General features: G+C 45.2%; 1 protein-coding gene across 3 annotated transcripts; it reads left to right on the top strand.

Annotated features, from left to right (window-relative positions):
- The first annotated feature begins 366 nt into the window (after window positions 1-366).
- On the top strand, window positions 367-13,601 carry LOC110535149 (xin actin-binding repeat-containing protein 1). 3 transcript variants are annotated; one of them, XM_036934646.1, is made up of 4 exons: window positions 367-675; window positions 7,186-7,233; window positions 7,890-11,073; window positions 11,146-13,601. In XM_036934646.1, the coding sequence occupies exons 3-4, from the start codon at window positions 7,890-7,892 to the stop codon at window positions 13,176-13,178; spliced, it is 5,217 nt and encodes a 1,738-aa protein (XP_036790541.1). In that variant the 5' UTR covers window positions 367-675; window positions 7,186-7,233; the 3' UTR covers window positions 13,179-13,601. The 3 variants fall into 3 exon arrangements, with proteins under 3 accessions (XP_036790541.1, XP_036790539.1, XP_036790540.1); XM_036934645.1 differs by having other exon boundaries at window positions 368-675; window positions 7,890-11,109; XM_036934644.1 differs by having other exon boundaries at window positions 7,890-13,601.
- Window positions 13,602-14,254: the final 653 nt, after the last annotated feature.

The raw sequence follows: 14,254 nt of genomic DNA, 5'->3' as shown, positions 1-14,254 counted from the left end.
TAAAACTCTGACTGGTAAAGTGAGCGGCAGGGAGGAGAAGGGAGGAGGAGGAGAGGGGATAGCTCTGTCACTGTGGTGGACAGGGCCAGCCTGTGATTGACTCCGGCTAGTGTGTGTGGGAATAGTGCTGGCGGTCAGTGGAGGAAGGGGAGGGAAGGGGAGGGAGATGGGGGGAGAATACTAGGCCAGTCGCCCTGAGAGACAGAAATAGACCCTGGAACCAGATCCTTCTTCCAGTGTGGAAGTGTTGGGATGACATGCTCAGCTGTCACTGGAGCAGGCAGGAATACACAGTGACAGAGAGAGATGTATATAGAGAGAGAGCAAGAGGTGGAGAGAGAGAGAGAGAGATTTATATAGAGAGAGAGCAAGAAGTGCAGAGAGAGAGACAGAGAGAGAGAGAGAGAGAGAGACAGAGACAGAGACAGAGACAGAGACAGAGAGAGACAGACAGAGACAGACAGAGACAGAGGGAGAGAGACTAACCATTTAAAGCTAACCTCTCAGATACCAGTCCTATAGCGAGAGAGAGACTAACCATTTAAAGCTAACCTCTCAGATACCAGTCCTATAGCGAGATAGAGACCGTAGCAGCAGTTGCATTCATACCTTCAACTTTCAAACCCAGAGGACAGAGGACAGTCAGGAACAAGGGATTGAGAGCAGTTTACCCCTGTGAGTACATGGCGTGTTTAACATGAAGGAAAATCATGTGGATTCATTTTTGGTGAAGATAGAATTGAGCATGTATAGGTTTGTTTGTTTGTGTGCATGTGGGCAGGGGTGTCTGCATGTGGGCAGGGGTGTGTATATGTGGGCAGGGGTCTATATATGTGGGCAGGGGTGTCTGCATGTGGGCAGGGGTGTGTATATGTGGGCAGGGGTCTATATATGTGGGCAGGGGTGTGTATATGTGGGCAGGGGTGTGTATATGTGGGCAGGGGTGTGTATATGTGGGCAGGGGTGTGTATATGTGGGCAGGGGTGTGTATATGCGGGCAGGGGTGTGTACATGTGGGCAGGGGTGTGTATATGTGGGCAGGGATGTGTATATGTGGGCAGGGGTGTGTATATGTGGGCAGGGGTGTGTGTATATGCGGCCAGGGGTGTGTGTATTTGTGGCCAGGGGTGTGTATATGTGGGCAGGGGTGTGTATATGTGGGCAGGGGTGTGTGTATGTGGGCAGGGGTGTGTATATGTGGGCAGGGGTGTGTACATGTGGGCAGGGGTGTGTTCTACAGTGAATCACAAGGCCCTGATTCTTCTATAGGTTCTAAGGTGAATCACAAGGCCCTGATTCTTCTATAGTTTATACGGTGAATCACAAGGCCCTGATTCTTCTATAGATTCTACGGTGAATCACAAGGCCCTGATTTTTCTATATTTTCTACGGTGAATCACAAGGCCCTGATTCTTCTATAGGTTCTACGGTGAATCACAAGGCCCTGATTCTTCTATAGGTTCTAAGGTGAATCACAAGGCCCTGCTTCTTCTATTGGCTCTACTGTGTGAATCACAAGGCCCTGATTCTTCTATAGATTCTGCTGTGTGAATCACAAGGCCCTGATTCTTCTATAGATTCTGCTGTGTGAATCACAAGGCCCTGATTCTTCTATAGATTCCGCTGTGTGAATCACAAGGCCCTTGGTCTGCTTCTGTATCTGTATTTGTGTCAGAGGCGTTCAGTGTCCTCCCACTCACCCATTGGTACATTTAGAACAGACAGCTGTTACAGAACAGCTCAGTGAGTGTATTACGGTGTAATGACTACTGACAGAGAAATGATAACTATTGTCATGTGGTCCTGTGTGGTTCAGTGGATAAGAGCATGGCCCTAGAAACGCCAAACAATACTGTTGTGGGTTTCATTCCCATTGGATTTGAAGGCTGCTCAATGCTCCTAAAGACAGACTGCTACTTCCTGACTTCCTTTTTCTCTGTGTTTTTATGTGCTGTATAATGCACCTCAGCTTTTAGCCTCCAATTTATACATGCAGTTGAGGTTGGAAGTTTACATGCACCAAGGTTGGAGTCATTAAAACTTGTTTTTCAACCACTCCATACATTTCTTGTTAACAAACTATAGTTTTGGCAAGTCGGTTAGAATATCTACTTTGTGCATGACACAAGTAATATTTACAACAATTGTTGACAAACAGATTATTTCACTCAGGAAGGAGACACGTTCTGTCTCCTAGAGATTAACGTACTTTGGTGCGAAAAGTGCAAATCAATCCCAGAACAACAGCAAAGGACCTTGTGAAGATGCTAGAGGAAACTGGTACAAAAGTATCTATATCCACAGTAAAACGAGTCCAATATCGACATAACCTGAAAGGCCGCTCAGCAAGGAAGAAGCCACTGCTCCAAAACCGCCATAAAAAAGCCAGACTACCGTTGCAACTGCACAAGGGGACAAAGATGGTACTTTCTGGAGAAATGTCCTCTGGTCTGATGAAACAAAAATATAACTGTTTGGCCATAATGACCATTGTTATGTTTGGAAGAAAAAGGGGGAGGCTTGCAAGCCAAAGAACACCATCCCAACCGTGAAGCACAGGGTTGGCAGCATCATGTTGTGGGGGAGCTTTGCTGCAGGAGGGACTGGTGCACTTCACAAAATAGATGGCATCATGAGGATGGAAAATTATGTGGAAATATTGAAGCAACATCTCAAGACATCAGTCAGGATGTTAATGCTTGGTCGCAAATGGGTCTACCAATGGACAATGACCCCAAGCAAACTTCCAAAGTTGTGGCAAATTTGCTTAAGGACAACAAGCTCAAGGTATTGGAGTGGCCATCACAAAGCCCTGACCTCAATCCCATAGAACATTTGTAGGGAGAACTGAAAAAGTGTGTGCACCCAAGGAGGCCTACAAACCTGACTCAGTTACACCAGCTCTGTCAGGAGGAAAGGGACAAAATTCACCCAACTTATTGTGGGAAGCTTGTGGAAGGCTACCCGAAACGTTTGACCCAAGTTAAACTATTTTAAGGCAATGCTACCAAATACTGACTGAGTGTATGTAAACTTCTGACCCACTGGGAATGTGATGAAAGAAATAAAAGCTGAAATAAATCATTCTCTCTACCTTTTATTCTGACATTTCACATTCTTAAAATGTGGTGATCCTAACTGACCTAAAACAGGGAATTTTCACTAGGATTAAATGTCAGGAATTGTGAAAAACTGAGTTTAAATGTATTTTGCTAAGGTGTATGTAACCTTATGACTTCACCTCTACATAGTAATACAACTCAAATAGTTGACATATGGAATGAGGGCCTGTAATTGTTCACTATAGTTTCAGAACAGGTGCTAATCTCTATTTAGAAGTTATTATGATTGGCTAAGACGGGGACATTTCCCCCAGGCCGTATTCGGTCTTCAACTAGGTACAGAGGGCCGCACTGAAAATTGCATGTATTTCCTCTGCAACAAAATGTTTCTAAAAATCCTATATACTCTGTTTAGATGTTATTATAATGGTCTGATGTTCTATTTAGATGTTATTATGATGGTCTGATGTTCTATTTAGATGTTATTATGATGGTCTGATGTTCTATTTAGATGTTATTATGATGGTCTGATGCTCTATTTAGATGTTATTATGATGGTCTGATGTTCTATTTAGATGTTATTATGATGGTCTGATGTTCTATTTAGATGTTATTATGATGGTCTGATGTTCTATTTAGATGTTATTATGATGGTCTATTTAGATGTTATTATGATGGTCTATTTAGATGTTATTATGATGGTCTGATCCTCTATGTAGATGTTATTATGATGGTCTGATGTTCTATTTAGATGTTATAATGATGGTCTGATGTTCTATTTAGATGTTATTATGATGGTCTATTTAGATGTTATAATGATGGTCTGATGTTCTATTTAGATGTTATTATGATGGTCTGATGTTCTATTTAGATGTTATTATGATGGTCTGATCCTCTATTTAGATGTTATTATGATGGTCTGATGTTCTATTTAGATGTTATTATGATGGTCTGATGTTCTATTTAGATGTTATTTTGATGGTCTGATGTTCTATTTAGATGTTATTATGATGGTCTATTTAGATGTTATTATGATGGTCTATTTAGATGTTATTATGATGGTCTGATCCTCTATGTAGATGTTATTATGATGGTCTATTTAGATGTTATTATGATGTTCTATTTAGATGTTATTATGATGGTCTGATCCTCTATGTAGATGTTATTATGATGGTCTATTTAGATGTTATTATGATGTTCTATTTAGATGTTATTATGATGGTCTGATCCTCTATGTAGATGTTATTATGATGGTCTATTTAGATGTTATAATGATGGTCTGATGTTCTATTTAGATGTTATTATGATGGTCTGATGTTCTATTTAGATGTTATTATGATGGTCTGATGCTCTATTTAGATGTTATTATGATGGTCTGATGTTCTATTTAGATGTTATTATGATGGTCTGATGTTCTATTTAGATGTTATTATGATGGTCTGATGTTCTATTTAGATGTTATTATGATGGTCTAAATCAAATTAAACATTATTGGTCACATACACATATTTAGCAGATGTTATTGCTGGTGTAGCAAAATGCTTGTGTTCCTAGCTCCAACAGTGCAGTAGTATCTAACAATTCACAGCAATAAACACAAATCTAAAAGTAAAAGAATGGAATTAAGAAATATATAAGTATATTAGGAAGAGGAATGTCGGGTTGGCATAGACTAAAATACAGTAGAATAGAATACAGTATATACATATGAAATGAGTAAAACAGTATGTAAACATTATTCAAGTGGCCAGTGATTCCATGTCTATGTATATAGGGAAGCAGACTCTAAGGTACAGGGTTGAATAACTGGGTGGAAGCCTGCTAGTGATGGCTAATTAACAGTCTGATGTCCTTGAGATAGAAGCTGTTTTTCAGTCTCTCTGTCCCAGCTTTGATGCACCTGTACTGACCTCGCCTTCTGGATGTTGCCGGGGGGAACAGGCCGTGTCTCGGGTTGTTGATGCCCTTCAAATCTTTTTGGCCGTCCTGTGACATTGGGTGCTGTAGGTGTCCTGGAGGGCAGGTAGTTTGCCCCCGGTGATGCGTTGGTAAGACCTCACCACCCTCTGGAGAGCCCTGCTGTTGATGGCAGTGCAGTTGGCATACCAGGCGGTGATACAGCCCGACAGGATGCTCTCAATTGTACATCTGTAAAAGTTTGTGAGTGTCTTAGGGGCTAAGCCAAATTTCTTCAGCCTCCTGAGGTTGAAGAGGCACTGTTGCGCCTTCTTCACCACACTGTCTGTGTGGGTGGACCATTTCAGATTGTCAGTGATGTGTACGCAGAGGAACTTGAAGCTTTCCACCTTCTCCACTACTGTCCCGTCAATGTGGATCAGGGGGTGCTCCATCTGTTGTTCCCTGAGGTCCACAATCATCTCCTTTGTTTTGTTGATGTTAAGGCAGAGGTTATTTTCATGGCACCACTCCGCCAGGGCCCTCACCTCCTCCCTGTAGGCTGTCTCATCATTGTTGGTAATCAGGCCCATTACTTTTGTGTCGTCTGCAAACTTGATGATTGAGTTGGAGGCGTGCGTGGCCACGCAGTCACGGGTGAACAGGGACTACAGGAGGGGGCTGAGCACGCACCCTTGTGGGGCCCCAGTGTTGAGGGTCAGTGAAGTGGAGATGTTGCTTCCTACCTTCACCACCTGGGGGTGGCCCGCCAGGAATTCCAGGACCCAGTTGCACAGGGGGGGTTCAGACCCAGGGCCTCCAGCTTAATGATGAGCTTGGAGGGTACTATGGTGTTGAAGGCTGAGCTATAGTCAACGAACAGCATTCTTACATAGGTATTCCTCTTGTCCAGATGGGCTAGGGCAGTCTGCAGATCTGTGGATCTATTTGGGCGGTATGCAAATTGAAGTGGGTCTAAGGTGTCAGGTAAGGTAGAAGTGATATTATCCTTAACTAGCCTCTCAAAGCACTTTATGATGTCAGAAGTGAGTGCTACGGGGCGATAGTCATTTAGTTCAGTTACTTTTGCTTTCTTGGGTACAGGAACAATAGTGTACATCTTGAAGCAAGTGGGGTCAGCAGACTGGGATAGAGATAGATTTAATATGTCCGTAAACACTCTAACCAGGTGATCTGCGCATGTTCTGAGGACGCGGATAGGGATACCATCTGGGCCGGTAGCCTTGAGAGGGTTAACACGCTTAGATGTCTTACTCACGTCGGCCACGGAGAATGAGAGCCCACAGTCCTTGGGAGAGGGCCGCATCACTGGCACAGTGTTATCCTCAAAGCGGCCGAAGGTGTTGAGCTTGTCCGGAAGCAAGACGTCGGTGTCCGCGACGTGTCTGGTTTTCCCTTTGTCATCTGTGATTATCTGTAGACCCTGCCACATACATCTCATGTCTGAGTCGTTGAATTGAGACTCCACTTTGACTCTGTTCTGACGTTTTACCTGTTTGATTGCCTTTTGGAGGGAATAACGACAATGTTTGTATTCAACCATATTTCCAGTCACCTTTCAATGGTCAAATGCGGTGGTTTGTGCTTTCAGTTTTGCCCAAATGCTACCATTTATCCATAGTTTCTGGTTTAGTTAGGTTTTAATAGTCACCGTGGGAACAACATCCACTACACACTTCCTGATGAACTCAGTCACCGTGTCTGTGAACACGTCAATGTTATTCTCAAAGGCTACCCAAAACATATCTGTCAGCGTGATCAAAACAATCTTGAACTATGAATTTCGCTTGGTCAGACCAGCGTTGAATAGACCTTAGCACGGGTACTTCCTGTTTGAGTTTCTGCCTATAGGAAGGGAGGAGCAAAATGGAGTCATGATCTGATTTGCCAAAGGGAGGGTGGGGGAGGGCCTTGTAAGCATCTCAAAAAGGTGAGTAGCAGTGGTCTAGTGTTTTTCCTAAGCAAGGACTACAGTCAATGTATTGATAGAGCTTCAGTAGCGTTTTCCTCAAATTAGCTCTGTTAAAATCCCTAGCTACAGTTAATGCGGCCTCAGGATATGTGGTTTCCAGTTTGCATAAAGACCCGTGTAGTTCCTTGAGAGCCGTCGTGGTATCGGCTTGAGGGGGAATATACACGGCTGTGACTATAACCAAAGAGAATTCTCTTGGTTGTCTGACCTGAAATAATGATCCTTTTCCTGCAGGCTCAAGATCCATCCTCTCCAACCAAGAGAGGAGGGAAACCATCCAAGGTAGGCAGAGGAAACTGGAGTCATATTGTGTTCATAAACTCCCAGAGTTGGCATGGCAAAGTGCAAGGTGTGTTTTACAAGGATTGTTTGTTTTGCTTGCAGTTAACGGTGAGTTGTTGTGGATGTTGTTCTTGTTGTTGCTGTTATTCAGGGGATAACATGGCAATATAACCATAACAATACAAACATTGAAGAATGTGGACATGTCTCCTTTCTCCGAGGACTGTGACTTATGGCACGGATTGTTTTGGAGTTCAGCAAACACATTGTTCTGGAGTTAAGCTAACAAAATGTTTTGAGTTCAGCAAACATAATTTTTGGAGTTGAGCTTATAGAATATTTGGAGTTCAGCTAATAGAATGGGCAGCAGGTAGCCTAGCGGTTAAGGGTCAGTAATCTAAAGGTTGCTGGTTCAAATCCCCTAGGTGAAAGATCTGTCGATGTGGCCTTGAATGTCGCTCTGGATAAGAGCGTCTGCTAAATGAGTAAAATGTAGAATGCAACTTGGTTTATGGAAAGCTGTTTGCAAGCTGACCAACGGTAATGTATAAACCCCTTCAAGCATGGCTGTCCTCTCTGCGCATGGTTTTCTTTGAATTGGTACTTCCCTCAATGGAGACAATGACAACAATATCCCCTTTTGCTTTCCATCTAAGATGGCAGAGGATAGCCAACAGAGGAAAGATGGTCTTCTTCAACCTGGTCCATCCAGACTTCACCAAGAGGCAGGACCCACTGTGAGAACATCCACCCAGCCATCCATCGCCTCTCCCACTCTTCCTTCCAAAGAGGCATTGTCAGCATTGTACCAACAGCGACAGAAAGTTGAGCTGCGGAGGCTCCTGAAGCACACCCACCCGGAGCTGAGGAGCCTGGAAAGCCTAGATGGGGTGGTGGATCAGGAGCTGGCTGAAGTGCTGTGTTTAGAAACCCAGCCGATAGCTGGCGAGACCGGATACGAGGGAGAGGTCCTGTCCAGGCGGTTGATATTCGAGAACTGTGTACAGCGCAATACTGTGGATCCCCACACTTCTAAAATGCACATCGCGGAGGGGGCCGGGAATAGAGTTGGGGCTGGTGTTGGTGTTTGGGGAGACGTGAAGAGAACATCAGCTTTGTTTGAACAGCCATGGTATAACCAGAACCTTCAGGAGGAGAGGGTTAAAGAAACCACAGACCAGGTGGAGAGGACTGATGCTATTCATGGGGAACTTACTGAGTGTGAGGAGGAGGAGATGGTCAGGTTGGACGTCCAGTCTGCTAGGAGGCTGTTTGAGAGCCAGCAAGTCGACACCCTGAGGGCCAACCAGGAGGACGTGACCCTGAACAAGGTTATCGTGTCAGAGGATGAGAGGGGAGCTGTTCAGAAGAGAAAACAAGTGTTTGAGACAGGAAGCAGTAAGACAGATCAGAAAGTGATCAAAAGCCAAATTTGTTTTAAAAATCTTGATGTGAGTTCTCAGTCTGAGGGAGAAGATCTGGGTGTCGGTGCTAATAGTGCAGACACTGAGGTTCAGCCACAGCATGAAGGGTTCTCCACAGTCAAACAAGTCTTTGAGAGAAAGTCACAGTGTGTTTCAAACGCAGATGTTGAAACTAGTCCAAGAATTCCAAAGTATCCGTGTACTTCTCTGCTTGAAAACCAAGCAATAAATAAAACTGGAAAACCATCACATATGCAGGAACCAAAGCCCCAGAACACTAGTTCACTCCCAGGCGACCTAGCTCCTGATAGAAGGGTCCAGGAGGACATGTTAGAGTTAGTGGCTAACGTAAGGAACAGAGCTCAATTGTTTGAGTCCACTCTGTTCGACCTGATTAACCACCATAACAGAGAGGAGATGGAGATGGTGACAGAGAGCATCAACGAGACATTGAACTCTCTCTATCACTTCAACGCCCTCCACTCCCACGGATCCATCATCAAGGCTAGCGAGACAGGAAGTGGTCAGAAGGCTAGGTACAGGCTGACCCCCGGTCTGAGACCAGAGATAGAACAGGAAAAGGTGGCTGAGGGCAGGGTTAAGAATTTTATACTCCAGCTGTTACCCCGGGCAACCCTTAAGCCTCAGGTGGTTTACCTGAAGGAGGACGCGAAGAGGAACGTGGAGGTTACCATGGTGATGGTACCTTTCCATCAGGTACGTCTGGCTTCAAACCAAGATAAAGAGTTCAGAACAGCTAACGTTGTCCAGCTCATTGAGGACATCCTCAGTCAGGACAGCTCTCTGAGGAAAGGAGTAGTTATACAGGAGGACGGTCAGGGACAGACTGAGGTCACCGTTTACTCCCTGTACAACAATTCTGAAGAAGAGGTGGAGAGGTACTATCCCCCACAGGAACAGAGGACGGAGAACAACGTCCTAGACATTGCTGCAGGCGATGAGATTAAAACTGAGACTGGTGAAGTAAGGAGAGGCGATGTGAAGTCAACCATCAGCTGTCTCTTGGCCACCAGTCAGGACCACTCAGCCCCAGCCACTTACAAACCTGAGGTCAATGTCATGGGGAATGTCAAGTTATTCAGGAGCTGCATTGAAAAGGGAGATCTGGAGTATCTGAAAACCTTGCAGGTCCAGCCAGAGGAGAAGGAACTCCCACTTCGGACTGATGTTGTAACAGGTGTCTTCACGGAGCCAAAGATACATAATCAACAACACCAACCAGAGGATCAGGTGGAGCAGAATGATCCGGATATAGTCCTTAAGAACATCTTCTTAGCCAACCAGAGCTGTGCCCAACAGAACGAGACTAAGGCAGCGAAGACCTCTAAAGCAAGAGTACAGGACCAGCACACCTCTGTGGAGAAGATAGAGACGTGCTCTGATTCTGTTATAAAGACCTCCACATCCCAGACATCCACAGAGCAGCACCAGGAGGAGGAGGAGGAGGTAGTGAGAGGTAATGTACAGGCAGCGCTCCAATCTCTGGAGAAGACTAGTGGCGTTAATGTCAGCCAAGGAGACTTCGAGGCTGCCATGATCTGCAGGAAATCTCCAAAATCTCAGAAAGGAAGCCATAAGAAGAAGACTAATGTGAGGTATGCTCCCCAACACAGTGAAGTAAAGACTGGGACTCTGACTGAAGCTCAACCAGCCCCTTCAGTAGTGATGAGCGAAGGACAAGCCATCTCTGTGAAGAGCAGTGACATTGTAGTAGATGTCCAGCAGACCTCTGTGCAGAAGGAAGAGACCAGCTGTAATTCTGTTATAAAGATCTCCACATCCCACTCCTCTATCACCTCAGAACATGAACCTACACCCTGCCGCCTCAAGACCGAAGAGGCTAGCTGTGCTGCTACGTCTTCTGAAGAACTACAAAATGCAGAAGCCTTGAGTGTGGAGGTCCTAGAGGGCACTGACGTGGTCCAGAGAGGACACTTAAAATCTGCCATGAAGTCGTTACAGAGTGCTACAACAGAGGAGGAGGAGGAAGAGGAGAAGGAGGAGGTACTGAGAGGTAATCTACAGGCAGCGCTTCATTCTTTAGAGAAGACTAGCGGCGTTAACGTCAGCCAAGGAGACTTCAAGGCTGCCGTGAACTCTGGGAAGTCTACATTTCAAAGCCAAAAGAAGAAACCTGATATGAGGAATGTTCCAAAACACAGTGAATTAAAGACTGGATTTCTGACTGAAGCTCAACCATTCTCTTCAGTAGCGATGAGTGAAGGAGAACAGGTGGCCACCAAGGAGCTGAGAGTAGCAACTGCAAACCCCCCCAGCCCAGACCAAACCACAAATAAACTAGCTACAGCCTCCACTTTGAAACATGAATCTCAGACTGGCTCTCAATCTCTAGCTCCCTCAAAGAAAAAGAAAAGACCTGTTGGCCCAAAACCTGGTCTTCTGCCGAAACCAGCAGTTCCTCTTAAACCTGGTCTTCTGCCGAAACCAGCAGTTCCTCTTAAACCAGGTCTTCTGCCGAAACCAGCAGTTCCTCTTAAACCAGGTCAGATGACAGGAAGCACAGCTAGTCAGTCAACAGAGACAGAGGTAGATATCAGTGACAGCCACACAATTTCTATAAGAACTACTAGTAGTATTTATAGTATTGCTAGTACTAACAGTACTCAACTGAAAGAGTCAACCAAAAGTCAAACAAAAGAGTCAACCAAAAGTCAAACAAAAGAATCAACTAAATGTCAACAGAAAGAATCAACCAAAACTCAATCAAAAGAATCAACCAAATCAAAGGAATCAAAGAAATCAACTAAAAGTCAATCAAAAGAAGAGCAACCTCCCCAAACATTCACTATCAAACCAAAGTCCTACGCAGATGCCCTTTGCAGAGGCTTACAACAGACAGATAGTGTTCCAGAGGCACAACAGAGTAGGTACGTATCTGAGAGGCCAGCTGGGAGCTCAGTAGGAACAGCTGATACTGAGGCTGCCGAGGCCACCCAACACACTGGTGATGCAACCCAACTCAATGAGGAAATTACATTAAACCAGGAAGGTCAAGGGTCTGAGGTCATCCCTCAGAGACAGACTAGTTTTAACTTGGTTCCAGTGGAGGAGAGCAACACTAAGTCACCACAAGAAAGGACTCCTACAGAGCAGAGACAGGGACCCCAGGGGGCCCTAAAGGACAAAGAGAAGGTCAATGAGGACTTCATAGGGTTTCAAGCAGCACTTCAGAACTTTGGAGGGAAGAGTAAAGCCCCTGTGAAACCTAAACACGTGAAGATGACCCAGAGTGAAGAGAACCAGAAACACACCTCTCTCACAGTTACACACACTGCTGTGGGACAGCAAGCCAGTGACCCTTCTCAGCCTCAACCATGCAGTAACCCAGAGAACAACATCCAGAAAGAAGAGAAGGAAAACACAGTGGTAATGAGGGAGAAGAAAGCGGAGATGAAAGCAGAGACAGAGGATGAGCGTGGCCAGAGGCTGTCGGTCCACATGGATAAGATCATGAGGGGTAACGTGACCATGGCCATGGAGATCTTTGACAACCTGAGGAAGCAGGAGGAGCTGAAAGAGATCTTGACCTGGGTGGAGGAGGTGGAGGAAGACACCAGACAGGTGGACGTCAGGGCCCTCAGGAAAATATTTGAGAATATACCTGACTGGGTCGTTGCCCCAAGAGACAAGAGACAACGTAAACAACAACAACAGACCAAGGTGGAACAGAAGATCTCAGAAGTGAAGAGATCAGAGACGCTGAAAGATGATACTGAGACCTCAATGTCCTCCATGGCTCTTGTGTTCGGAAATCTGGAGAGAGCAAGTGAGGAGATCATGAACCTGAAGGAGCAGACTTTAGCCAGACTGATGGACATAGAAGTGGCCATTAAGAAGGCTTTGTACTCTGTGTCCACTCTTAAGTCAGACTCTGATATCGCTGTTCTGTCTGGCCTGTTTAAGGAGTCCCTAAAGGGGACAGCAGCCCAGGAGTCCCTAAAGGGGACAGCAGCCCAGGAGTCCCTAAAGGGGACAGCAGCCCAGACCCAAGGCTCCACTAGCAACATCAGCACTATCAGTACCGGCTCCAGCAGCAGAGCTAAGACGGCCCAGGGAAAGGACAGCCCTACCACTAAGACACAAAGAGACCCAGGTCTGCCAGCTGATGAGGGACCTGTCATTAAGTCCCAGAGCAGTCCTCCATCCTCCTTCATCTCCATCCAGTCTGTAACCAAGCAGGAGTCAGAAGACAGACAACAGGAGTCTGCAGACAGACAGAAGGGTTCTGCAGCCAGACAACAGGAGTCTGCAGCCAAGCAGGAGTCAGAAGACAGACAGAAGGGTTCTGCAGCCAGACAAAAGTCCTCCCTGCAGCCTCCACTGTGCTCAGCCTGTCAGCTCAGCCTGAAGTGTCGGCCTTCTGGTAGCCCTTGTAGCAGAAGCCCTCTCAATCAGAAACATCAGGTCAGCGTACTCGAAGTGAAGATAGCCCCAGAGTGGAGTGAGGTAGTCGACACTAAGACAGTTAGGGAGAACTAGGAGAAGACTGATCAGTTTGGCAAAAAGGTCTTCTCCACCAAGACATTCACTGTGGTGATTCAGCAGACACCAGCACCTCTCCCAGGGGTTAGGTAGTGACCACCAGTCCAACCAGGTATTGGGTAGGTCAAGGTCATCTTGCCTATCAACAAACCGTCACCGCCTTTTTAAAAATGGTGCTTGCAACGGCAAGGGCAGTGGGTTCGATTCCCGCTGGGGCCACCCATACAAAAATGTATCTACTCAAGTCGCTTTGGCTAAAATGGCATATCTTATAAACTGTTTGAATGAATGAGAAAGGACACTTCAGGTTAAAAAAAATAAAATAAAAAAAATGACAGTCAGGAAGACAAGATTTTTTAAAGTGTGTGATTTCATGAAACATTTGTTTGGATAGAATTGTAATAAAATGTTGTTTGTATATTCTCTTGTTCAGCTGCCTATTATCTGTCCTGCTTATCAACAACAATCTGGATCTCCCCCCAGCCCACACACACACACACACCTCGCCCCTCTCCCTGAGGAGTTGTTCTTGCCAAAGCTACAACTGCAATAAGAGTCAGAACTCTTTCTTTCCTCTTTCCAAATATAACAAAAACACGAGATGAAATTCAGAGGCCCTTCATTGTTTTCAGTCATTAAACATGAGATGAAATTCAGAGTACATTAATTGTTTTCAGTCATTAAACATGAGATGAAATTCAGAGGACATTCATTGTTTTCAGTCAATTAACATGAGATGAAATTCATAGAGGACATTCATTGTTTTCAGTCATTTAACATGAGATGAAATTCAAAGAGGACATTCATTGTTTTCAGTCATTTAACATTTTGTCCCATTCCACCTGACAGAGCTGATGTAACTGAGTCAGGTTTGTAGGCCTCCTTGCTCTCACACACTTTTTTAGTTCTGCCCACACATTTTCTATAGTATTGAGGTCAGGGCTTTGTGATGGCCAAGTCAATACCTTGACTTTGTTGTCCTTAAGCCATTTTGCCACAACTTTGGAAGTGTGCTTGGGGTCATTGTCCATTTGGAAGACCCATTTGCGACCAAGCTTTAACTTCCTGACTGA

This window comes from Oncorhynchus mykiss, chromosome 11 (assembly GCF_013265735.2).
Source record: "Oncorhynchus mykiss isolate Arlee chromosome 11, USDA_OmykA_1.1, whole genome shotgun sequence".
NCBI classification, from domain to species: Eukaryota; Metazoa; Chordata; class Actinopteri; order Salmoniformes; family Salmonidae; genus Oncorhynchus; species Oncorhynchus mykiss.
This window is presented reverse-complemented; position numbering and strand designations above follow the sequence as displayed.

Coding starts and splice junctions, on each gene's coding strand:
- LOC110535149 (XM_036934644.1), top strand. CDS start 7,890: ATGGCAGAGGATAGCCAACAGAGGAAAGATGGTCTTCTTCAACCTGGT.